This window comes from Tetrao urogallus, assembly GCF_951394365.1.
Source record: "Tetrao urogallus genome assembly, chromosome: 5".
NCBI classification, from domain to species: Eukaryota; Metazoa; Chordata; class Aves; order Galliformes; family Phasianidae; genus Tetrao; species Tetrao urogallus.
This window is the reverse complement of record NC_136818.1, coordinates 401,226-427,664: the sequence shown is the minus strand read 5'-3', so window position 1 is coordinate 427,664 and position 26,439 is coordinate 401,226. Positions and strand designations below refer to the sequence as shown.

Below are 26,439 nucleotides of genomic sequence, written 5' to 3'. Positions count from 1 at the left end.
AGCCAAATTTGAACTGCAGCCACATAAAAGTCAGCAGTTGTGTGTGATCCACGTGTCTGCATTCGACAGCCTCGGGTCAGCCGTACGTGTGATTGATGCCCTCTTGGGGGGATCTTAAAGCAACGTGTTGTACTCAAATCACTTAAATATTTCGGTGGAAAATATATATATATATATGAGAGCTAAAATCAAGATAAACAGAGAGTTGTGCCTACGTTATATGAACCCATTACATTTTTATGATTGCACTTATTTTCCTGCAATTCGGGTTCAGGTGAAGCTTGAATTCGTAGACAGTGATTTGTGGAAGTCCTGCCTGGGAGAGCTTAAATTTTATCTGCCCTAAAAACTGTAACATGCTGAAATTTGTATTCTTCACTTGATTGTTCTTGCTCATATCTACATCTCTAACATGAGGAATTTATGCTTTTTTGTTGAGACCATCAATATTACTTTCATTTTCCCTTCAGCATGTATGCTCTTGCCAACCTTTTCATTTCTTTTTTTCATAGGCTTTTCACTCTCTTGAATTTACTTGAATCAGCCAATGTTTTGATAAATATCATGTCAACACTGTTGTGTCTACATTCACTTGCTTTTATATTGCAATTTGCAATATAAAAAAATATATAAATATGAAAAAGCACTGTACAGTGGCTGCTGTATGAAGATCTTGATCCTCAGAGTTACTGGGAGCTAAAGCACTCTGTGAATCTTTCCCCACATTCTCAGTTCTTCGAAGATCTGTTTTTGCAATGCTAGTTCTTAAAGCCTCGCTCCTTATTGACAGCGTGCAATTGTTGTTCTGCTTCTTTATGTGTTCTTTGCTGAAAATTAAATCAATTGGAACAGCTTCCCTCACAGTAAGTCAATTTTCAATGGATTCTATATACATTTTTCTCACTAAGTAACATGCTACCAAAGGCAAAGGATATTTTGCCTTCACAGTCATGATCCACATTATCATACCACTTCTAAGTATGAGAGTGTATGCCCTTTGTTAGCAAATACTTAATTAGCAAACATTTATTTGGCAAGGATTGTGTTTTGCCCCTTTTCTTCATTCGCTCCAGATTCTCTTGAGATCAAATGGATTTGTGAGCACGGCCATCATTCACTTTCCCTGTTGATCTCGAAGGCTTCCTCTCTCATCAAGTGTCTGTACAAAGCCCAATCTCCTTTTCTTATTTAGAAAGAAAAAAAAAAAAAGAAAAAAAAAGAAAGGGAAAAAAAGCACAGGTGTACAAGCAAGATGTTATTCCACCTCTTCTCAGATTGCTAACATTTATGACAGCTCTTGTCCCTGCTGCAACATACATTTGTGTTCTCTGACAGTATTGAAGTTGTCTGAAAAACAAGTGAATGTTTAGGATTTTGTTTTTCTGCTATAAAAAAAAGTGATTTTGACTAAATTTCAGCCTATTTCTGAGCTACCTGTAAAAGTGCAGCTGCTCCCAAAGCTGCAGACCCATCAGGATGGGACTGGTGCAGTTCTGCAGGGTGAGAGCCCTCCCTGTGCAGGCTGACCCAGCTCACGGCTGTGTGCAGGGCTTGGTTTGCATCTATGGCTCTCTCCTAAACCCCCACATGTAATGGCATTTCAGTTCCCCTTGGGCCTATGAACCCTTCCCTGCTGATGAGAATGTCACAAACACCTTCTCGATAGCCATAATTCATGCCACATATGAAACAACTACCTCGGTGCTTTTGGTTCTGCAACATCATGACATTCTTGAGTTGATCTTTCCAAATTGAGATGAGCGTAGTGTTTTGTTTGGGACATGCAGTGAGTTCCTTCTTCACTGGGCTGCTGGCAGCTCTTTGTCTTGATCGGGAGTAGAAACAAACAGAGCAACAATCAGAGCTTCGCGTTCAGCAATTCCTCCATTTGTTCTTCACAAGTTTGCCTTCTGCTTTCTGTTCTGTGTGCACATCACAAAGCCTCTCACAGAAAGCTGGGATCCATACAGCTTCTTTTCAAAGCTGGATGGAAATCTCAAATCTCCAGGCATCGTTCTGCCGTTGGCACACCAGTCTTATGGGGCTACAAAGTTTCTAAAAATGGCAGAGGCAGCAGGGTATCACGGCAAGAATTTGAACATTTTGAACTCTTAAGTTTGTATTTCTACACCTGGGCATACATCACACCTCCGAGAGGCACTGAAACCTCAATTTGCAGGGAACTCATTGGAACTCCTGCTGCTGGCACCTATGTTTTATTTGGCCAGCTTTCTCTTCTGCATACAGGCTGGCAGCATGTAATTCAGAAACATTGTTCAGGAAATAGGAAGGCAGCACAGAAATGTCTTTAATTGTTTTGAAAGCCTTGACTCACTACTGTGAAGGCAGTTTTGCTCCTGTGTATGTGCTTTTGCACTGAAAAAGTCAATATTACAAGAAAAGTAATTTGGTCCCTGATGAAATCAATATGTATATGGCTCACATCAGAAGATTGTACAGAGCAATATCCTCTGAAATCAATGCCTATGGCAGGATATGCCCATTTATAACTTCACACTCATATTACAGTGATCCACTTTGAGGATAAGAGTAAAAGATCTTAGAAGCTGTAAATATAGAGAAGTGAATCAGATCACCTTTTAGTCAACTTGGATACCAGTGGTTATCCCTTATTTTTCACAATGTATTGACCTCAGACTATGGCTTCCCAAACTATTGTATCTCACAGTCCAATTTCTTTTCTAAAAGACCCTCAATTGAGAGTGTCATACTGAACAAGACATGAATCTGAAATAATCCTGAAGCCTGGAAAAAAAAACTGATACAAACTCGGGAGTGAAAGGAATTGTTTTTCTCAGCTGGGAGGTATTGTGAAACACCTTATCCAGCAGAGCTGCTAAGTCATGGCCTGAAGCAATGATGGAGCACCTGGTGGGAAGGCAGGGCCAGCCCAGGGAAGCTCATGTGCGTGCAATGCAATGCAATGCAATGCAATGCAGCTGAGTGACCAGAAGGGCTGGAGCCAGGATCCACCCCTGCCCAGACCTCATTTAAGGACTGGCAGTGGAGGTGAGGGTATCCTGCTGGAGATCTTTGTGTACCTGAGGCTTTCTGAGGGTAAGGAGCTTCTTTTCCTTCTTTCTGTATCCATGGCTGCTGTAGTGTTTCAGTATGTATAATGTAGGCTGTAAGTTTGGTTGAGCAATGCCTGTATTTCACCTGGAATATCACTGTATATTCTAGACTTTGAGGAACAGGCAATCATTCTTTTCCTAGCTTACCTTTGCTTAAATCTGTAAGTGCCCTCCGTCTATCAGCTGACCTCTTCCTCTGGATAACCCCAGGGCTTTTATACTTCATGTTAGAAGAAGGCGCTTTCCAAAAAGGTTATTTAATGTTCTGTGTCTTTTTGATGAGCTTTTCCTTTTTCCTCCTAGTGCCTTTTTAGCCACTATGAGCTCTGATTTCTGTTTGAAGTTACATGGTGTGGTGACTGTAACTGATGTTCCAAACTCCGTAGTCACCTCAAATTCTGGGTGTGAATCTTGCGTCTCACTTTCCAAATCATAAGCAACTCCATCAGACATGGCTGGCATGAGTCAAACCGGTTTTCCCGATGGGAAGTTCTGTAGTCCAGGTGGAGGGCAATGTGAAAGTAGTGCAGTCTTGAGCATGCAGCTGTGTCTTATTATTCCATAATTGTAGTTTTCTTATGTAGAATATCTGAAACAGTACTGCACTTCCTCTCTACCCAGTGCTTCTTACTGTTGACAAAGAAAACATAATTTGAATTCTCTGTACATCTAAGCTAAAATAGGTATTAACAAAGGCTGTACTTGGTCCATACACGGAGATGCACAAGGAAAGGAAATTCGGAGGCAGAGATGTGCCTGCAAATGGTGCCCTGCATCTCCCTCTAGTGACCGCTCTGCACGCAAACCTCGGTCTGGCCGTCCTAACTCCCTCTGAGCTTCTTTCTTTCAAGAAGTTGAAAATATCTTCTTTATTTTCACTAATGCACCAAGTTTATTGAAACTACACCTGGGAATGGCTAGTTTTTTTCCTTTTGATAGCTAAAGAATGCAGGCTTCTAGGACTTACTGTAACTTATTACGTGGACCAGCAAAGAACAAATTTGGACTGGAATACTTCAATCAGATTATTTAGCTGTTTATGGGGGGGCAGGGAATTGCATTTCTCACGCACACACATAAAGCAGGCATTTCTTTCCATCCTGACTCGGAACAAAACCAAATGCCGAAATCTTGAAATGTTCCCATCCTATCTGTCTTTGTTTTCCCAGCTGCCCACGTAAATGAATTTCTTTTCAAGACCTCGAGCCTTAGTTTTCCCTGGGACATGAACCTGGCCTCTGCACACTATCAGTTTCCTGCAGGAATTGTTTTGTGGCTCACTGTGGTTCCACATCTGCTGGGGGCTCACTATGAATTACAAACTTAATGCATGTGTGAGGCACGTGTACCGGAGCAGGCTAACAGCCTTCCAGCATGGTCTGTGCTTCAGCAATGTCGTCTGTGCTATAATCCCACTGAAGGCTGTGCTGTGCTCGCTGCCTTTTGGCTGTCAGAGTGCCTGCCTCACCAGCGAGGATGCATCCAAAGCGGATGTTCAGCCACACTACTTAAGCTTATCAGTTCAGGGGAGCTGAATGTTCAGCGTTCTGTGGCAGGTTGTAGCGGTGCCTAAAGGCTTTAAGTTGTAAATCCAGATATTAGTAGCTATTGCAGGGCTGTTCTGTCTTCCTAAATCCTCCTTCAGCCCTGTTTTAAATGTTACACTGTAAATTGGCTTCTGTTGTTTCTCTTGAGGAGTTTGTTCTGCAAAACATCTTACATCTGAGTAAATAATATGCTAGTTGCATGTGATTAATTGAAAAGATCTGTATTTCTGTTGCTCTGAAGTTATTTAGCAACACTGATGTGCCATTGATCTGATCAGCAGGTGGGGAAATCAGAAGTTGTAGGGTTTTTTTTCCAGTTTCTGTTGTTTGTGGATGGTCGTCAGCAAATCACAGCTCAGCCCAGATCTGAATTTGTTTCAGAGCTACAACCAAGTGAAATAGTTACCAATGAGGTAAATGTCTCTTAATGCTTTTAGAACTGAAAGAAACTATCTGAGGCTTCCAAATAAAGTGAAGCTTTAGCTGTTGTGTGCTACATCAAACTGTTTCGCCAGAACAGGCTGTAGCAGAAAAGACCCTTTAGGCTCATTTGGGAGAGCAGTTAATGGACTGCAATTTCCCTGTTAGTTCTGAGCTCAAAAATAAGCAGGAACGTTGGCAGGAGTTATCCTGCCCCATTCTGACCCTCAGAGGTGATAACACTCCCTAAGCTGACAGGCACACAGCTGGGGTGCAGCACTGCTTTGCTCAAAGGCAAGGCCTCGCTTCCAGACCTCATTGGTGCCTGAAGAGCAGAACTGAGTCCCCTTTTCCTATACATGTGATATTTATACACGTGATTTTAAAAGGTGCAGCAAGGAGCAGTGTGCCATCTGTTCTGTTACACAGCTGTAGAGAATCGTTATGTTAAAGTCTCATTTCTGCTTCTGTTTTTTTTGGGGGGTGTAGGGAGTTGTTGTAAAGGAAATAGCAAAATGATAGCTAAGAGCTGAGGCAGAGTTAGATGGCAAGTTTAACTTATTTTAAATCAATATGTGCTTTATTCAATAACTATTTGTTAGCTCTTAAACTGTGCGTATGGTAGAAATGGGAGGTTACAGCTATTCAAGTTCCTTATATATATATATTTTTTTTTTCTTTTTTATTACTTTTTTTGTAATTATTAAGGAATGAAACATCTCACAGCAGGAATTTTACCTTATGCTTTCTGGATGGAAATAAGCTGAAGCTGCCCTGTAGTCCTAAACCTTTTCCTTTACAATATTCACTGGAATACACAACTGAGAGCCTGGAAATACAGATACTGAAGGAAATGAGTGTTGATAGCTGCAGGGAGAAATGCAGTCCTTCTTTTACGGTTAGACACCATCATGATCAAAAGAAAAGGGGGTGAAATTCTGGGAGAACAGAGAGCTGGACAGGCAGAAAATAAAATAGTGTCCCCAGCGTGTGTGTGGACCATATATATGGGCATCTTTACAACACTGCAACTTGAACACAGCTCAGCCTCTTAATGAGGATAGAATTCAGGCTTTGATTTTCCTCCTCTGATGGAGCTGCAGTTTGTACTGCCTGTTGGCATGCTTACTCCTGCTTTGTCCTTCTTCCAGACTTTTCCTCCTGCCTCCTTCCCTTGACAGAGGACTTGAAACCAGAACACCTTTTGCAGAATCATAGAATGGTTTGGATTGGAAGGGACCTTAAAGATCACCCTTGCTGTGAGCAGGGATGCCAACCACTAAACTGAGCATTAGAACAGCTTTGGTGGAGGATTTGCCAACAGCCAGAGGATGCTGGAGTGGTAGGGCTTTTAAGCCAGGAGTTTCAATCAAGATGTAATAATTAGAAGAGCCATGGTTTCAAGCTCTATGTGTTTCTCTGAGGTTGAAATTCTCCTCTCTTCATAGAGAGGACAGGTACTTGTATTAGGTTGGTTACTTGTTTTAATGCCAGCCACCTGGAAGCACAGCTTGCTTATCCAATTTCCCACTGTATGGCTTAGAGCCACAGCTCTGTCTGCTGATGTCCTCCAATTGTCAATGTGTGATGACAGACAGAAAACAGACTGGTTCCAAATTCCCCGGTATAGTAATTCAATTAAAGTTGCAGTGGAAGTGCCAGATACCTATGGGTGAATTTTTTTTCCGCTGTAAATTCCTACAGAGTCAGAATTTCTTCATCAGTGCAGCTCCTTGTTAAGAATTCCTGACACAGGTGGGCAGGTACAGCCACACAGACAAACTTGTGCTCCTTGCAAATGCCAATCCTGAGCTGAAAGCAGCACTGGTATTTGTCATGTTAGTGCATGGAGGCAAGGTACCCCTGCCTCTAGGGAAGGCTGATGAGTCCAGGCAGAACAGCTCTCAGTGCAGAAATGCTGCTTACAAGGCTGTGACTTCTGCCTGGCGCTGGGCTCTTTACAGAGTTGTGCAGCAGCTGTCCTTGGCTCTGGGTGGCCCTTCCATGCTTCTGCCATTGTATGGGAACAACTGAGTCACGGCCTGAACCTCTGATTGATCACCTGAGGTGAGCCATGAGTCCGCCAGAGGAGCACAGGTGAAGGCAATTCAGCTGTGCTGCCGGAAGGGATGGAGCCAGGCTCCCCCCCCTCCTAGACCTATTTAAGAGCTGGCTGCCAGTGGGGAGGGATCTCTTCTGGAGATCGCCTCTATTGGTGTTTTGTGGTGAGCTCAGCCGAAGGGTAAGCCTTCCATTTTATTCTCTTTTGTTATCATTGTCCACTTTGCCTAACTCTCTTGATTATATTGTGATTGTAACATCTTGATATCCATTGATCATACAGCCATTCATGCCATGTGTCCTTGAGAATCCAAGGAGCAGAGAGCTGTGGAAGTGCGATGAGTTGATGCACTCTAAAGACTTGTTCCAGATAAGTCATAGCTCACTTCTCAGCTGCTTTTTATCATCCCAAGAGTTTTCAACCCTGAAATTGCCCTAAAATTTGCAAGTGCTATGATGCCTCAGTTGCAATGAGGCTGCTTACAAGCGGCCTTCCCTTCCATCCCACTCACTCACTGAGCATTCCCTGCTTAGTTCAATTAGCTGGGAAGAGGAAATAGCTCAAACAGCTCTAGTGCTGACCTTGGTTTCAAACCATAAGCTAACACATGAGCAAGGTTAGTAATGTGCTGAAACTGCTACTGGTTTTTGTCTTTCGACAAATTACTCAACAAGTCTGATGCTTCATGCAGCATCTGCTCTGCTTCAGATCTGGTATTTCTAGACAAAGCTGAGAAGCTGAAACAAAAGGTAGCCTTAATCTTTGTCTGAATTCATGTTTGCCATGGGGAATTAAGATCCACATGACAGGTGCAGGCTGCACATCTAATAAATCTAAAATGGAGACATACTCCAAACAATATGATCTCACTCCTGGTTATTTGCATCTTTGCAGTCCACCAGTCCTTCATCGTCCTTTGATACTGACCTCCTTCACCGAACTGAAGATGAATGCCTTTAGGTAGCACAGAAATGTGAATTAGCAGATTCCCTATGAAAAAGCTAACATAGACAATAACTCATTTAAAAAAAAAAAAAAAAAAAAAAAAAAAAAAAATTCTGCTTCTCCCATCCGTGTTTTCTAATCTTTTTTTTTTTCTATTCAATGCAAGTTCTTAGATAAAATGCCCCCAAAAGAGAATTCATTCATTTCCAATTGTAATGTTCCTTTTTTTCCTCTTATTTTAAGCTAGCAAGGTGTAAAGGTATACAAAATGTCCATTTGGTTCTACATAATTGGAGTACCTCTCTTTTCACAGTTTCAGTGTTACGGTTACTCTCTTACTTGGATCTGGTTTGCAGCTGTCCTGCCTAGCTGCTCACGAAATCACATTTGTGCAAAACTGTTAAATATTCATAGACTTTTGTAGAAATCTTTTTGTAGCTGTTTTTTCCATAGTTGTAAGCTTCTTTCTGGAAATCCTCTAATTGATAGGCTGTATACAATATGTGTTCCTTCCAGATATTATCCACATCATCACTGTATTTGAACAAATAACATGCAAATAAGAGCTGAATTTTCTTCAACATCAGCAGATGGATTTAAGCCACCATGCATCTCCTGATTTATATCTTCAGCCCTGGTTTAGGCTTAGTTTAGTTTTAGGACAAATCCAGGGATTTAACTTTAAGCCTCCAAATATATCCCTGCCAACAGCCCTAGGCAGAGTGCTGGTTACCCAGTTCTTTACATTCACTGAGCCTTGTAGTTCCCATGGTTTTGAAGACTTCACTGAAATTAAAGCACCTCTCAGAGTCAGTGCAAGCAATTCTCTTGGGTAAATGATTTCTTTGATCTCAGGTGGCCCCATACAACTGCTGACTGAATGAGTCTTCCTGCATTTATTACCTCCTTCCTACTTCAAGAACTGGGGCAAAGATTAAGAACCTACATAGAATAAAAACTTAGCATATACCTCTAACACAAGTGTCATTTTCCTGGAATTTCGCTCTGTCTGCAGTTTGCTTTACTGAGGGGTGTCAGCTTCAACCAGGCTACACCTGAAATCCTTTCCATCCACAGTGTGCAGGCAGCTCTGGTTGTGGCACATGGAGACAGAGCAAAGAGGTGCAGGGACAGAATGAGGTTAACTGTGCATTCCATACACAGTAACTTGAGTTTTCGGGAAGCGTTGGGCTCAGTGCATGAATGTTATACGGTATTTCTGTCTATGGAATTCTGCTTGGCCAAACCACAGCTCTGACCAGTGAGCATCTTCCATGAGATGCCAGATGTTACCTCAAATCCTCCCTTGCTGCCATTTGTAGCTGCACCCTCCATGGAACCTAACTTTTATATGGAACAGCTCTCCAAAGAGCTTTGGAAGGGTATGCCAACAAAGGTCCCACCTCCACAGTTGAAATGCACTGCCAGTTATGGAAATGTGAGTTTTACTGATAAATAAGCACGTAAACTCGGGTGTGTGACCTTGACTCTCCTGTGGGTTTCTGTCTTCTGTATCAGAGCACAAGTGGTTACCATTAATCTGCTGAAGAACAGTTTCTAGGTCCCAGTTATTTATGTGATTCCACATCAAGCAGATGTTTGCAAACCAATGTCTCAAATGATGAGTTGAGATTAAAAATTACAACTAATTACCTGAGTTTATTTAACCCCTGGAATGCTCCCAGCATGCTTAGGGCTGTGCTTCTGTAGTCATCCAGGTTAACGAATTTCATTGTGCACTGCAGAATGTTCTCATACTTCACAAGTCTGGATTGCTTTTCTGAGGCTGGTGGACAGGTGGTAAATCTCTTTTGAGCATAGCACTGCCGGGAGTGATAGGAGTACATGAAGTTCAAGGATAACGTGTTGGTAACAGCAGGGTGATGTCAGAGCAGGCATCTTACAAAGAGAATGTTTTCCTTTGAACCTGCAGACCTTGATTGTTATGTCCAGGGTTTCCCCAGGAAGCAGGTAAAAACAAAAAGCTTTTTTCTGTTTGTGTAGTGTTCTTTGTTAATCTGGAATCTCAAATTATTGTCACTGATCAGCTGCCCTCACCTGTTTTGCTGTCTGAACTGCAGCCATCATGAAAGCTGAACACAGAACCACATACAGTGAGCAGACAGTGTCCAATTTTTGCTGGACATTGGCTTGAATGTACATTACCAGCTGTGCTCTGTTAGATCTCCAAAGCAAAACAGAAAAGGAACATGAATGGAGGGCAGGGCTGAAATCTTACCAATCTCCATTAGTGTAAGCAGGAATGAGTTCCTTCCTAGATGCTGAGGAAGGCTACAGGATGCATGATGTGCCTTCTCTTCATCAGCAGATGGAGACATTTTAAGATGTTCATTTTCTTAGGCAGGGGCTTTGAAGTTGTCGAGACTTCTTCTGTGAAGCAAGAACTGTAAAATCGTCACCACCTGTAAGACAAAATTAAACAATTATCTTTAATTTTTTTCTAGTCACAATATTCTGCTGTATGAGGATGGGCATGCAGTTGTTGCTGATTTTGGAGGTAATGATTTTATGATAGATCTATAAACTAACCTAAAACTGTTTAAAACTGAACGTGCTTATTGAGGAAACACTAAGAAAGTTCTTCACTTTATTATGAGAGGAGTGGAAAAAGACTCTTAAGGATGAGAATACCTCTATTTCTGTCTCTAAGTTGTCTCATGCTGCGGCCACTCTGTAATATGCATGAGAAGAAAGCCCAGATGACAGTGAGAACAGCCAAATCGTGGGGTGACAGGACAGGCTTCTTTCCTTTTAGCTTAAAGGGCAGAATGAAGTTCTTTATTTCATTTATGGACCTTTCTTACTCCTTCTGTTCAACAGTAGGCCAGGCTGTACTCCATGAACGTGTAGCTTGTGCACTGTCACAGTGTGCCTCAGCCAAACTCCTCGGCTGAGATCCTCAGCTCTATAAGCTGCTGCTGATGTTGGCAGACGTGTAGGTTTATAGTGGTGCAGCATTTGGCACCCAGGCTTGAGAAGTCTCGCTGCCTGTGTGCACTCTTGTTGAATAGCAGCCGTCGCAGGTTGTCTGGATTTTCCTGGTGTTATTAAGACCCTGGTGTTATTAAGAAATACCTTTTACAAGGACTTTTTTTACAAGGCAGGTGCCTGCAGTGACTCGACAGTAAAACCAGCTCTGTTCTGTGTGTTTCAGAATCGAGATTTTTGCAATCCCTGGATGAAGACAACATGACAAAACAGCCTGGGGTTTGTTTTTTCTTTTGTTCCACGTAGTTAATGTAGAGCTTAAGGGCAAATCCGGGTTAGGAGAAAACGACCTTAAAAGTTGGTTTGAAGGGATTGGTGAACTGGAATAGCATGGGAGCTGTTTCAGTATTTTTCCTTCCTTTAGCCTTCTTTTACTAGCAGAGATCTGTGAATAAAAAAAAAATTAATCTGCAGTAGAAAATAACTTTTATGCAGCTCTTCCTTCTGTAGACTTATCTGTTATCTTACGGAGCAATGGAGGTAAGGAAACAAAGAAAGAAGAACAACAGTGTAACTAAAGGAAAAAATACAGGAGGAAATAAACTCTGTTAATACATATTTGATGTTCCTTGCATGCAGAACCTGCGCTGGATGGCTCCCGAGGTGTTCACTCAGTGCACGAGGTACACCATCAAAGCTGATGTGTTCAGCTACGCTCTGTGTCTCTGGGAGCTGCTAACAGGCGAAATTCCATTTGCTCACCTAAAGCCAGGTAAGATACGCAGTGAATTAATGCTTAAGGGGCTCTGAACCACTTGCACAGAAAAGCATTAAGTAGTATTTTGCTAAGCATTGTTATTAGGTGGCAAGACTTGGTGAAAGGCACAGATCTATCCCACTGTAATGCCATCTACTATTTATTTTTGTTACAGTAGAGGTTTTCAACCTCCCATGCCACTGACAGCAGCCTTTGCACTTTGTCCTCCTGTGTCTGCATCTTTGTGCAGCGCTCTGCGCTCAGGAGGCAGCTTGGTGGAACTGCACAGATGCATTTCACTCCAGTATGAAAACTTGTGAAAAATTGTGGGATTTTCTTGTCCTGTTCTTAAGTGGGTTTGAGGTACAGAATAGAGCTGCTGGGGGCAGAGATGTGCAAGATTTCTCAGATGGCTGTCAGATAAATTTTTCTTTTATTTGGAGACAGCATTTTGATCTTGACGAAGGTGGCTTTCTTTCAGCTCATACAAATGGTTGTGGCAAAGCAGAATACAAATGGTGCTAATATTGCATAAATATATCGGTGCTCACTCATCTATTTTTCCATGTGCATCTGTATGTCTAATTCTGTTCCTCAGCAGCCTATCATTGTGCTATTCCCTGATCTGGTCAATTGCTTTACAAAGCACCCAAATACTAAATGAAATCTAACGTGTTCTTTAGTACAGTCTCTCTGAAGTACTCCTAACTGATATGCTTATTAGCTGAAAGAAAAGTCCTGCTAATAGAGAAAGGAGACAAAAAAAAGTGGCAAATTAACTTTGTCAAGTATGATAGGTGTGTACACAGTGAAAACACACCTGTGTTTTCCCCTTCTCTTTTTCTAATCCTGTAAAACTGATGGCAGAAATTGTTAATTTGGCACAAGAAGACTTGCCAGCAGGTGGTACATCGCAGTACCTTTGGTGGAAAGAGGGAGCATTCCTCATTGCAATCTTAATCTACTTTGCATTTGCCTTCTCTTTTTGCATAGTGCCTGCTAGGCAAAGCATGATTCCAAAAGTACACTCACCAGAGTGCAGCCAACATTAGGCAAGCTGCGTTTGTCTCTCCTTTAGTCACAGTATCGCAGGATTTATATGCTATTGGCATTCTGAAGCAAGTGTGCAGCCAAGAACTGCAGTAAGAATGAACCGTGGCTGAAATTATTCTTATGGCAAAGGCTGTGACAATAGTGGGATATAGTTAAAAAATTACAGTATTGTTGCTATCACACGACTGCAGTTACGTGGCTCCCTGCACATCCCACATACTCTGACCGCAGGTTATTTTTTTAGGGCTTAACCACAATTAGATTGTCTACATCCCCACTCAGCCACAACCACGGTGTCGTTCCATTCAGTGTCACAGGTTGCCTTAGCTGTCAGTAGAAACAGTTTGGATTTGGAGCCTCTCTAAGCTACGAGGGGCCATGGGCACGGTGGTTATGCGCCTTGCGCCCCGGCTGTGTGTCAGCAGATAGGCTGTGCTTTCCTAGGAGCTCCGCACCTCCTGGATGCTCACGTCTTTGTGCCGGGCTGTTCCCGCAGCGGCGGCGGCGGCAGACATGGCGTACCACCACATCCGCCCGCCCATCGGATACTCCATCCCCAAACCCATCTGCGCGTTGCTGATGCGGGGCTGGAACGCCTGCCCGGAGGTGAGTGCTGTCCCGTGCAGCCCCAGCCGCGGGCTCAGGTCTGGGTGCAGCTCCGCACGCCCCAGAAGCTCACTGAGATGAGTTCTGATGCAGAATGCAGTGGGACAGGCGGTGGCATGGGCTGAAGGCGCAGAGCAGTTGGATGCTGAGGGGAAAGCGGCTGATCAGCAGCCATTTGTTGGAAACTCGAGCGACCGTGGTGCAAAAGTTCAGTTTTGACTTGTGATGAATAGAAAAGTACTTTTTGCTCTCAGACTTCTGTAGATGTTTTCAGTGAATTATTGATATTTTTCCACATGACAAATGAAATTTGTATCATCAAAATAGTTGCCCTAAAAGTTACGCTAAAAAGTGTAAACCTATTTTTCTATCGTGTCCTAAAGCCATTATCTGATGCACTGAAAAGATATCAGCACAAGAGCTGAGCAGGAGACAAGAGGGCCAGCAGGGCCCTCCTGGGCACCATGCCGGCTCCAGGAGCAGTTATGGGCAGGACACGGCACAGGTTGCAATCTCTCCTCGTTCCAGGGCTGCTTTCTTCATGGCAGTCGCTCTCAGCACATAATGCGCAGAACTTCTGATTCCTTCGTGTTCCTTTTTCTTCAATTGCTATTACGAATAACTCTGGATTCTATTTTCCCTCTCTCAAATAGAGGTTAGATAAAATCAATGAGGATACGTTGCCCAGTCCAAGATGCTGGTCCCAGCAGGTTATGGCTTAGTGATATGCTCTCAGTCCCTGTCCTGGTTCTGTCCCTCCCAGCTCCTTTGCTCCACAGCCCCTTCCTGGCAGGGCACTATGAGAATCTCTACCTCCTTGGTCTGTGCAGCACTGCTCAGCAACAATTAAAACATCGGTGTGTTGCCAACAGTGCTTTTCTCCTAACGCCAAAGCATTGCATCGTATCAGACGCTGTGGAGAAAAGCAAAACTGTCCCAACTGAAACTAAGACAGACCCACACGTTTTGAAGTTGAATTAGGAACATTTTGGATCTGTTCAGAACTGACATGTAAAACCTTGGGGTCCAACACCAGTCCTTGCTATGAGAGCATGCAGTGTGTTCTAAGATCTGTAGCCAGAGGCCTTTAGTGCAGCCCGCTGGGCAGGGAGTGCAAGGGAGACAGGGAGACAATGTCCTGGAGACTGGGCAGTCCTCAGCATCATAATGGGTATGGATGCTCTATAAAGGAAGAGCCATAAATCTTAGTGTGCTGCCTAAATTTAAGATAGAAATAGTTTTAAAAGTTTGAGCTTGTGTCAAAGTGAACTTCAGGAAGTCAAGCACAGTAATGCTTCAAGTACAGCAACTTGCACATTGAAGAGAGCAGATGTGGTTTTGAGCACTGTAAATATGATTTTTCACGTTAAATTAATCTCATGCTGTGTGTTAGAGGTCATAAACACCACTCTCTGTTCTGGCCAGTTAACCTTCCTGTCTTATCTTTCTTTCAATTATATGCTGAGTTGTTCTGTTTGTCTCTAGCAGTACAGGATGTTTGCTGTCTGATTCTTCCCACCACCAGTACCGTTATTCAATTAACTGAGTAAAATGTTCTCAGTTGAATTACTTTTCATTTTTTTTTCTGATGATTTAATCAAACACTTCTTTATGGCTTGTGAGTTGCTGAAAATTCTCACTGCAATAATGCTAACAACTTCCAGGAACACAGGGAGAGTTTATGGTATTGAAGAAAGAAAGTTATTGCTGCATCTTTCTCATGCTACCGTCAGAACAGTTTTTTAAAGTGAGATTCAGCTGATTATCCCAATTAACTCAATAGCACCAGCAATAAAGAAAATAGAATGTGACAGTGTTCTTCCCTTCTGAGATTCAGAAATGAGGGTTAAAGAAAGATAGTTTTATATTAGCTTTTGCAAACTGTTGCTATTTCTACACTAAAGGGAAAACCAACTAAACCAAAGCTGTAAAAATAGCATCCCCAGACTGGCGGGGCTGTCAGAGCCACTGCAGGATTTTGTGATCTAAGACCATCCAAATACATTTACTAAACAGTCTTTAGATTGCTGTCCTTATAGTGAGCATCAGATCTTCCAAAGCAGATTGATACCGAGAACTCTTCCAGTTCTGCATCCCACCCGTATTTCCTAACTGGGTGGTTCGTGCACAGCTCTGTGTATTTGCACATGAAATTGCAACTGTGGGAGCGTGGGTGCCTGCTGGCACAGACCCATCAGAGCTGCCTTACTGATGGTGTTACTGCTCTGGCACTTGTTGAGCATCAGAATGAGGGGTTTGTTCATAGTGTCTGAGTCCGACAGTGTCACTCAGCAATGGAAGATGGTGTGCATCAGCTGAGGTTATCTCCATGTAGTTCTTCTCACAGAGGATTTTTTTGCCAGGCAAGTGACCCTGTGGGCTCCATAGGGCCATCTCTGCACGTGCTGCTGCTGCAGCTGCATGCACAGTCTGGCACGTGGCCCTCAGCTGTCTGGAGAGGCAACAAACCTGCTCTAGAGCGGGTTAGCTGCACTAGGAAACACACTGGAGGAGAGGGCTTAGGATTTGTTATCACTGTTCTGTATGTTTGCTTTGCTGGTGCTGTGTTGGCATGCAGGGATGTCACTTAACAGTGGGAGTTCCAACACATGTTAATGGGAAGAGATTTTGGAGCTTGTGTAATTTTCTGGTGTTACAGAAGCCTTGTAGCATCTGCTGCTTCACGTTACTGAACCAGGGACTCTGGCTTTGAATTTCACCCTGGAAGCAGAGCCCTAGAGCCCCTCTTTCAGTTAGTCCAGCTAAGAAAGGCAGGTAATCATGTGCCTGAACCTGTCCTTGCTCTGGATACCTGAAAGCTCTCTTAAGTAAAGCATGTGTGTAGGTGCTGCAGCAGGACAGTGCGGAGGGAGGTCAGTGTGACTCTGGGCTCCCAAATAACTCTGGAGAGCTTTGTCCCCTTACTGTAGTCCATGCTGTAAGCTTACGTTTCAGCTTGAAAACTGCAGATAGAACGTGTTTGCTATGGAGGGTATGGTTAGCTGTTTTATTTTGGTGCTATTACTGTTTCCTGGATACTTGAATACATTTGTCTCCCATTTTATGAACTAATGTTCCAGTACAGATGAGGGGGCAGTTTGTTTGTTTTATTCCATGTAACTATAAAGCAGCTGCTAATAACCATCAGCAAGTAGCTCCCATTCTGCTTAAAGTTATTAATAAGATGTTATATTAAATTGTTGACTTAAGTGAGCAGTATGTGACAGAGTCACTATAACTTGTTAGCAGTTCACTGAGCACCAATAAAAATAAAACACCCTTTTGGAATTTTAATGCACTTTGCTGCTCATCAGCATCACTACAACATTGCTTAATCTTCCTAATGCTTGAGAGCTGCACAGCAGAACTGGAAGGCAATTGATAGCTCAATCAGCCAGTGGGTGACTCAAATTCTGCCCAAAATGTGGGGAAAAAAACTTACTGAAATGGATTCTTTTAAAGGCTTTTTCCTACATGAAATGGCTCTACACCCGGTTACAAAGACTTTGAATTATGTCTGAAGGCCTCAGGAAAGTTCCAGGAGGTCCAGGGACTGAACAACGGGAGCCTTTAGTCCATGCAGACAGTGCCTGTCCTGAAACTGTCAGTACAAATCCCAAATGCTGCTGTGGATTCACTGCACAGAATAAAAAGCGCTTGTTTCAAAGTGTCTCAGTTACACCATGTACGTATCTAGCATGCATAATAATCTCTGATGCAGGGATGTCATTCCTCGCAAGGGGAGAGACCCTGTGCTGCTAATTAATCATCATAGCAAGCAGAACAAACAATATAACTGAGCAGTGAAAAGCATCACCTTACTATTCTTTGTCCAACAGCATTCTTTGTGCAGCATTGCACTGAAGGTGCAAAGATATTATCTGTCTCCGCTTTTATGTGAGTGGAGTCACCTGGTAATGGAAAATGGTGAACTAAATGGTGAATTTCAGGGCTCAGTGGGTGTTCACTGGTCAGAATTCTCCAGCAGGAACCATGCAAGCACACAGAAAGGGGAAGATAAGGGTTTCTGTAAGTGCAAGTATTTCTCAGGAGCTCATCCTCTGATCTTCACAGCTGTTGCTGTTAAAAACCTTATTTACAGGCAAAGAGCTTCCTCCTCATATATAAGCATAGTCGATCATCTACTGTTACTTTTACAGAAATCTTATTGCCTGTTATTAGTTCAAATCTGATTGTTTTGGAAAAATAATAATAACGTAGACAATGTTAAACACACATCTCTTCACTTCAGAGCTTAGCACTGAACATGCAGTTCCCATCAGATTCTCAAGCAAACTGAAAGCAGTGTGGTGAAATTCAAAGGAAGGACGTGGAGGGGATTTGTTACTCATCTGTCTGTGAGTCTGTTTAAGTATAGAAGTTGCTCCTTCTACTTAACACAGCTCTGTTTTGTCTGTTATGTTCACAGGGTAGACCAGAATTCTCAGAAGTGGTCACAAAGTTGGAAGAATGTCTGTGCAACATTGAGGTGAGAGCTTCATTTCTTCTGCGGAGCCTCCATGTCTATGATGTGTGCTCAGGGGTACGAGCAGGTAATGAGGAAAGCAGTGGCTTTGGAGTCTGCAAGCTGCTCCATCCTGTTGCAAGCCAGAACATCACATTTTTAAGGCATAGTTTTCAATTCTGGGTTCATGGGTGCCAGAGGGAGGCTGTGGGAACCACATATTGCTGTGTCAGCAGCTGCTCAGAGGGAATGCTGAAGAACACGCGAGCAGCAGGGCACTGCACTGCAGGCCTCAGCAGGCTTGTGCTCCACATCCAGCAAACCCAGGTCTGCTTCGTTTAAAAAAGTAGAAAAGAAAAACTGGCTGAGACCTCTGGGAGAAAAGTAGAAAGAGAAAACATAATAAGGATGAACACAAAGGCAAATTCCTGCTCTGCGCAGCAGCTGTGGCACAGGCAGATGTGTCAGCATTCAGCTTTGTGAAATAGAAGTGACCAAACAGAAACCAAACATGATTCAGGGCTGCTGTTTCTGAAGACATATTTTCTGTGTGCTTGTATACATCTGAAAGAGTTAGATGAGAAAAAAAATTAATTCCTCCTGAAACATGTCACTACTCTTGATTTTAACAGTTGGAAAAGGCACTTGTACACCATTACATTCCTCCATGCTCTGGATGCAGCTGGAAGGTGTTTGCTTGATGTGAAGGTGGAAGCTTTTATGTGTCGAAAAAAAACACATAAGCACTGAATCATGAGAAGGTGTTCCATCTCATGGGGCAGCTGGCTTCTGTGATACATAGGCAGCAGTGTATGGGGGAAGAAATCTGGGGCCAAGAGCTTAGGCAGAAAAAGAAGGGGGGGGAAGTTTTTTGTTTGTTTTTAAGCTGGAGAGTGAGATTTCAGTTCTGTTGTGTCCAGGGTGAAGCCTTTTCTGAGGGGAGTTCTAAGGAACAATATCTATAGTAAGTTAAATGCTGCAGCCACTGAAGGATGAGAACTTGCCTTCTAATTCCTCCTCTTTTTGTTCTCCTTGCTCAGCAAACCACTTCTGCTCTTTTAAATCTCTCTGAATCCAGGTGTGGTGAGGACATCTTGCTCCAGTGAGGCTGTGTCCGTGCTGCTGTGTGCATTTATATGTAATACCGTGATGTCCACATCCTAGCTCTGTGTTTCACTGACCCCCAGGCTAGATTCCCACCCCCAGGCACTCGGAGTCTTCCCACCACGCAGCACTGCCGCCATTCAGCACAGAAGGCGGAGTCCCAGGCAGTGGCTCCATAGGGGATGCTGCAATGCCCCCTGGCTGCATAGGGAATACTCACGAGCCACATCACTCACGGCTGGGCTAAAGTGGGTCTTCCTGAAATCCTACAACCCCAGCTTGAAAACCCCAGGTGGTAATGAACCAACCGCTTGGTTTGGCAGACAGCATCCAATGTCCTCAGCTGCTGAAAGTCGAGAGGCACTGTTCTTTTCAGCCGAAATATGAAGGCAATATGGGACGCACAACTTGCAAGAGCGGAGGAAAAAAAATAATATGCTGCGTGCATTAACAGTGCCTGTTATGTTTTTGTTTAAATGCAGTTGATCTCTCCAGCTTCCAGCAACAGCAGTGGCTCTCTGTCTCCCTCCTCATCCTCAGACTGTCTCGTTGCACGTGGAGGACCTGGCCGCAGTCACGTCGCAGCACTGCGCAGTCGCTTTGAGTTGGAATACGCTTTGAATGCAAGAGCTTACGCTGTCTGGTCACAGAGGTACATACCTGCCATTGCAGGGAAAGAGGGCTCTTGCTCCTAAACAGCCATAGCTCTTCCCAGGGCTGCGTGGCTCGCCTGCCTTAAATGGGAGTTCCCCATAGCAGGGATTGCCCCTCACTGCCAGGTAAGGCCATGCAGGAAGCAGAAACACCCTGGGTTATGTATCACACAGCAGATCCCCTTCCAGGTCTGACTGGAGGAGTGTTTTTGCAGTTCTGTCTTCTCCTGTAGCTGCTATAGCACTGTGCTCTGAGTTATCTGAATGCTGAGGAAGCTGTCCTGCTGTCAAAACAACATCTAAGCATTTGCATTTTTCACACCAAATTAGTAGAAAATCGAGGGTGAGAAGGAATGGCTTCAAGTTGTGCAGGTGGAAATTCAGATCAGATGTTGGGAAAAATTTATTTCCTGGAAGGGTGGCCAGGTGCTGGAAGGGGCTGCCCAGGGAGGTGTTCGTGAACCATTTAGGTGTTGTACTGAGGGATGTGCGTTAGTGGGAAATAGTGATGGTGAGCAGGTTGGACTGATGAGCTTGAAATTCTTTTCTAACCTCCATGGTTCTCTGATTGCATGATTAAGGTTGGAAAAGGCCACAGTCTGGGCTGTAGGTGAAAGTGTCCAGACTGAGGAGAAGACAGACAGCAGCTGGGCTGTCCCAGCAGACACAGGGCAGCAAACACAAACGCAAAGTTTCTTCTCCTCTTCTCCTTTAGGGTAGCAAAGGGAACTCAGCCTCATCAAGCATTGCTGCTGATGTTCCCTGGGATGCATCCTAAAAGTTACATTTTGGTCAATAAATGCCCACAGGAGGATAAGAGTTCAGGCTAGGTTCTGTGACAAGGAGGCAAAGGGGTCCATGGACCCCTGCCCTGGGACAGTGGGGGAAAGGAGGGGAGATGGGCTGGATGAAGGATAATGGCAGCAATGAGCTAAGGAGAATCAAAGAAAAACCTTTTTACTAAATATGATAGCAGAATGTGAGATACCACAACGTAATACAATATGATTGGAAACGAAGCCAATAAATAAAATGAGAGGAGTTGGGGTTCAGAAACTCTCTTACTGTAATGCTGTAGGTGAAGCAGTCAGGGAGCACTGAGGGCACTGAGGCAGCCTGGAGACCCCAGCTCTGCTTTGTCTTTCCCTCCAAACGAAAATCAGAAGCAGAGAAATGAAGTCTTCTGGGAGCTGTAGTTCATTCTTCCTTCCTGAGCCTAAGATGCCAGAACTATCAGCAATCCATGGGACTGCAGCATTAACTCTTTAACTGCCAGCACAGTACATGATGTTATGATATATACTGATGAAAAGCCATCATCAAATGGTGACAGCTCTCAATATTTTCATGGCAAAGCAACATGTGGGTTCTGTGTGTTACTGTAACACTGAAGTTAACCTCTGAGGCAAGTACCTCACTGCCTGGTTCTGAGGGCAAATGTAGCAATCTGCTTTCTCTGTCCCATGCAGACTGAGAGTAATGTGAAAATGGAACTGTGCTCTCAATCTCTGTCAGAAGAGCTGTGCTCTTAGTTTAAACTTTACCCTTTAGCACCACTCAGCAGTCACAAATTGTAATAGCAGAGCCCTCATTGCAGTTAACATGGGAAATGAGAAATACGGGCAGCTGAAATGAGGAGCTGCGTTGGAGGAGGGGGGCGATCGGGCATTTGCAGTTTGGGGGCTCAGATGGAGAGGCAGAAGGCAAACACGTGCAGGCAGTCACTGAGATCTTCCACTTAGAAAAACAAATGACACACAAAAAGTTCATCTGGTGACATAAGAGGTCCCTGGAATTGCTTTGCTGTACAGACAGGACTTGGCAGTGGGGGCTGAGCCAGGATGGAGGAAATGTGAGCAGCCTTTTATTTTCTGTGAAGGGGCAGATGGCACTGCTGGGAGTCACGGATGTGCAGGGAAAGAATAAGAGAGTGATGCATTTAGGTTTGAGTGTAGCTGCATCAGAGGGAAACGGGGAGCCTTGTCATGTAACTCAATGCTCTCCATAACATGCTGAGATTTGTTAGCACACCAAAAGGAGATTTTCTGTGGTGCCAGCAGTTACTTAAAGTTGGGAGCTTTTGTTGCATGTCCTGCCATACCAACTAACAACAGATAGCACCCAGGAAGGAAGGCTTACCCAGGGGCACAGCACTCAGCACAAAAGGAATGGTTTCTTCAGTTTTTCAATTATGTATTACACTGATGTGATCGATTAACAACCTCGCTTTCTGATTGCATTTGTTCCTTAGGGCTGTTTCTTCCTTTCCTTGTTTTGGAATTATGATTGTTTTCAGCAGGATTGGGCCACGTTCTGGGGTTTTTTCCTAGCTCCACTTCACCACAGAAACACTTCTGATGGAAGCTCTATGTACCATGGGCTGGAACAGCCCTGACACTGAACTTGTTTGTTTCCTGCCTGGTAACTTTGGCTGTGCTGAGCAAACACAAACCTCCCTCCTGCATGGTAACTGTTGCTATGTGCAAAATAATGAGTGGTGGGCTGCTGCAGCCTCGTGATGAGTTGGATGTAATAGCAGTGCGTTTTAATTGTCTGACAGGGCAGCTTAATGTCAACTCATCTCACTATTAGATGCTCAATGTTGATGTTTCACTTCTTTCCATCTTCAGTATTCCCACAGAGCCTGACAACAGTGTCTGACAATGATTAATGGTCTCTTTTTTAAGTAGCTGGGGTATATCACATGGTGCCCATTCCTTCTGCATCTACAGGAAAAACTCTGTGACTCGTTTAATCTTATGTAAACTGACAGCTTCTATCTGATTTGCAGCACTGGGCAGCACCCTTCTCAGGGTCTGTCTTTGGATGACATGAGGAGAAACTTCCAGTACCCTCCAATTGACAAAAATGGTGAGTTACTGCAGAATATTCCTCCTAGCATCTCAGTATGGTTAAACAAGGCAGAGCTGCAGTTTTCTGGCAGCCTGATAAGAAAGCTGATCTTCAGTGCACACTGCTAGTTACAGCGAGGTCTCACCCCATTCTCCCGCAGCTCCTGCCCCCCTTTCCCCTACACCCTAGGCTTTTGGAGATGGCCTCTCTGTGCATGTGGATCTGTGAATAAGGAAAGAATGTGGCATTATATCCTCAAGGCTGCTCCTCTATTAAAAAAATAAATAAATAAATAAATAAAAACACAAAACATAAACAAAAGAAACCAAAGCACCTAGACCATCCTACTTCTAAAGTACCACAGCAGCAGGAAGCAGCACAACCTTCCCTTCTCAACATTCTCACTCCTCTCAGAAAAAATCCCATTGTTCTGCTCCCATCAGAGCAGAAGTTCTGGCGGCTCCTTCCTTTTGTCATCTCGGCTTTCCATCCCATCACACTTGAGCATATTTTTATGCACTGCCACCAATGCAGCTTTCTGGTGCGTCCTAGTCCCTGTAAAACTCTTGCTAGATAGCCGTTGTTCAGGCCTCAGTTTGCTAGCAGCAATTTGGAAGTCTGCTTCTTGCTCCTCCATTCCCCATTTCTGAATGGCTTGTGAAGTCAGCAGCTGCTTCTTTGCAGCTAAAATGTGTACAACCTTCAAAGGGCATATGAACATGCAGATGGCAGAAGGGACGCAGACCTTGCGTAAATCTTTCTTTCTTGGTGTAGAATCTAGAAGTTGAATGTTTATTTCACCTTCGTGAGATCTTCATGCACCTGAGGCTCAGCTGAGCATCCAAGAAATGCCTCCTGTGGTTAAAAGCAGCTTTGGCTGTGTGCAAGCTGTCAGGCAGTGCAGGGTTTCTGCTTAGCTGTGAAGCAACAGTAAATCCCTGCTCGGTAACTTTCTGCCCAGCACTGTAGAATTGGGCATATCTATTGAGAACATGATTTTGGAAAGGCTCCAGCTGCCATCTCACAGTGCTGCTCATCCCACCAGCACGAGCTGATCTGTTTGCCTGAACGTCCTAAGATGCTTCAGGGACACGTTGACAGGATGTCACTTCCCTGTTTATGTGATGACACAGCCAGAGCTCATCCCCTGTGAACGCAGCATTCAGTGAGCAGAGCTGAGCACAGCACCATGCAGTTACCTTCACCTCGTGACAGCACCACAGATGGTGTTTCCTGTGTTTGCCCAGAACTTCCCAGACAGTCTTGCTCTTCCCAGCCCCCCAGCCAGGCATGACATGCCAGGAAACCCTGCTTAGCATAGCAGGAAGGTATTTTCTGACATGATCGCTCATGGTTGGCAGTGGTGCCAGTACGCTTAGCCTCACTTGATGTGAAGCAAAACTCCAATATACTCTTACCAAAGAGCCACAGATCAGTTAAAGACTGAGGCTCTGGCGCTGCCTGTGTCAGCCATCTCTGTAGTGGGCAAAGGAGACAAACAAAAATGGTAGGAGTCATGAGCTGATGGTGGAGAACAGCAGCAACATCAGTGCTGAGGAGCAGAGCTGGACAGTGAAGGACAGCACAGACCTGTGAGGAATATTGAGGATGTGAGTGAAATCTCCTTTAAGCAATGCTTCATCGCCCAGCCCTCAAAGTACAGCATGCCCTGATTAGAAGATAAATCAAGGCTCTCTCTGGCTGACAATTTCTCCATGGCATGTCAGGTGGAAAAGCACATTGGAAATACAGCTCTCTTAAGAGCAGCTGCTGTCCATGTTGCAGCATCAGGACCAAATTTAAAAGCAGCTGCCAGAATGCAGGTTCTGAGCTCTCTGAAACCCTAATTGAAAGGGAAAAAATGAGGTATTTTCAATGTCAGACTCCCCCTGTGCTATTAAAACAATGAGATTCATGGTTTTGTGCCACTCACCAAAGCTTCTTTGTGCCTATCACGACCTCTTCCCCTGACCAATCAGTCTGCTTACTTCCCATTTAGATTTTTCCTCTGTAGCTGAGGTTGGAGATCTGCAGACAGCTAAAAGGTCTGTGCCCACATCCCAAAATAGCATGCACATCATTTTGTTGTCACTGTCACTGCAGAGGAAGGCAGAAGTAGCACTTCTCCCCCATGTGAGGATGCACTGAGCTTTGCTCTGCACCTTGCAGGTTATGTGTCGGACCCCATGAGCACCATGAGGTTTCACTCCTGCAGCAGCAGCTTCGAGGAGAGCAGCTGACAGCACAATGACTTCCTGCAGAGGGCTGCCAGGACCTGAGCAGCAAGAGTCAGACTGGGCAGCCCAGAACTGAACCACTTCATCTGCTGGTGGTGAGCATCCCCATGATGAGCTTTGTGCCATCACCTGCTGCTGCTGACATGGAGGAGGCAGCTTCTTTCGGTGGTGTGTATCTGATTTTAACAAAGCTTTCACTAAAATCACATGCTTCAGTCTTTCAGTAACAAAAAGACTAAAACAGGCACTCCAAAACAAACCTTTAACCAGAAGGAAAACCTGAAATGAAGCCAGGTTAAGAAACAGAATACAGAGCAGGGAAACAGACTGTACTTACATCCATACCAACATGCACCCACTTATGGCTGCTTTGTACCGTCTCCTGGTAATACATCAACAGCAGACACTTGAAAATAACAGGAAAAGCTTTTATGGGCAGAACCTTTACCTGGCCAAGTGCTTGTAAACAACTTTACTGGTAATTAAAATAGCTGGCTCTTTGAAGAAAGCGGTTTTTGTTAATTGGTCTCTCCGAAAGATGCACCAGGTTTCCGAGGAAAGCATGTTGTAGAGCAGTGATCATTTACCAATATAAATGAGAACTCTGCAAAATGTAAATTACTGAACAAAATCACACAGAATCACAGACTCTCGAAGAATAGAAGGGTCCTGAAATGATCACCCAGTCCCAGCCCTCTGGGAGAGTAGGACCAGCTAGATCAGGTCACACAGGAATGCACCCAGGCAGGTTTTGAATGTCCCCCCCAGGCTTTGTGGGCAGCCCAATCCAGTGTTGTGTTATTCTCACTGTGAAGAAGTTTTTTCTCACATTTACGTGGACCCTCCTATGGTCCAGTTTGCACCCATTGCCCCTTGTCATGTCATAACATACCCTAAAAGTCATTTGCAGGAATGGAATTCATTCGTGCCCTTCCCTGAGAAGTCAAAGAAACATGTTGAAATTCTCATACAGAACATGACATGAGGTTTCTTTTCCTACTTTTAAGGACAGCAGTGCCTGCAACCACAGCGATATTTCAGATTGTTATATTGAGACATACATACCAGGAATAGATGATCTACAGCAAAACAAACCATCACCCCAGCAAGTGAGCCATACCTCCCACCAGCACTCAGCCTGGTACCCACACCTGGCCTGTCCTGCTGGAGCCCCAGCACAGCAGGCAGATCTGGGGCCAAGGGTGTGACCCAAAGGGGGCTGCCATGGGCTGCAGGCAGCAAAGCAGCCATGATGCTCCCTTTGTGCAACTGTGCACACAAATCACTGAAAATCCCAACCCGTGAAGCCCAGCTCATTGCATGAGCACTGGAAACATTTCTGCATGTGTGCACACACCAGTGAGGTCACAGCCCCACTTCACAGTGAGGCGCTTGTAGTTTAAAAAGCCAAATAACAGACAGACAAATGCACAAAGAGGAGATAAAGCCAAGCACGTGTACTGTCAAACACACATCCATCGGCCTGCAGTAGCACAGGGGGCAGGCAGGAGGGGACACTCAGTGCAATACTGCTCCGTGCTTCAGAGAATCCAAGAGTGGCAACTGCAGGACAGTGCTGGTAGTTATGGACTTACACACTGCAGAGCTGCCATGGTGTGTGAGCGATGGCCGAGGTACTGTGAGTAATATAGAACATCCACAGGGCACAAATCAATGGTCGGTGTGAACGCTG

At 44.2% G+C, this 26,439-nt stretch overlaps 1 protein-coding gene across 1 annotated transcript in view; it reads left to right on the top strand.

Moving 5' to 3' along the window:
• Nucleotides 1–24,749, top strand: part of LOC306946953 (serine/threonine-protein kinase TNNI3K) — a gene marked incomplete at both ends in the record, with an annotated part of 46,600 nt that extends 21,851 nt beyond the window's left edge. Inside the window, 8 exons of the mRNA XM_079536102.1 lie at nucleotides 10,535–10,587; nucleotides 11,245–11,297; nucleotides 11,658–11,790; nucleotides 13,325–13,434; nucleotides 17,864–17,923; nucleotides 19,486–19,655; nucleotides 22,448–22,527; nucleotides 24,679–24,749. Coding sequence (XP_079392228.1) covers nucleotides 10,535–10,587; nucleotides 11,245–11,297; nucleotides 11,658–11,790; nucleotides 13,325–13,434; nucleotides 17,864–17,923; nucleotides 19,486–19,655; nucleotides 22,448–22,527; nucleotides 24,679–24,749 — 730 coding nt within the window. The remainder of the gene's footprint in view (nucleotides 1–10,534; nucleotides 10,588–11,244; nucleotides 11,298–11,657; nucleotides 11,791–13,324; nucleotides 13,435–17,863; nucleotides 17,924–19,485; nucleotides 19,656–22,447; nucleotides 22,528–24,678) is intronic.
• Between the last annotated feature and the right edge of the window lie 1,690 nt (nucleotides 24,750–26,439).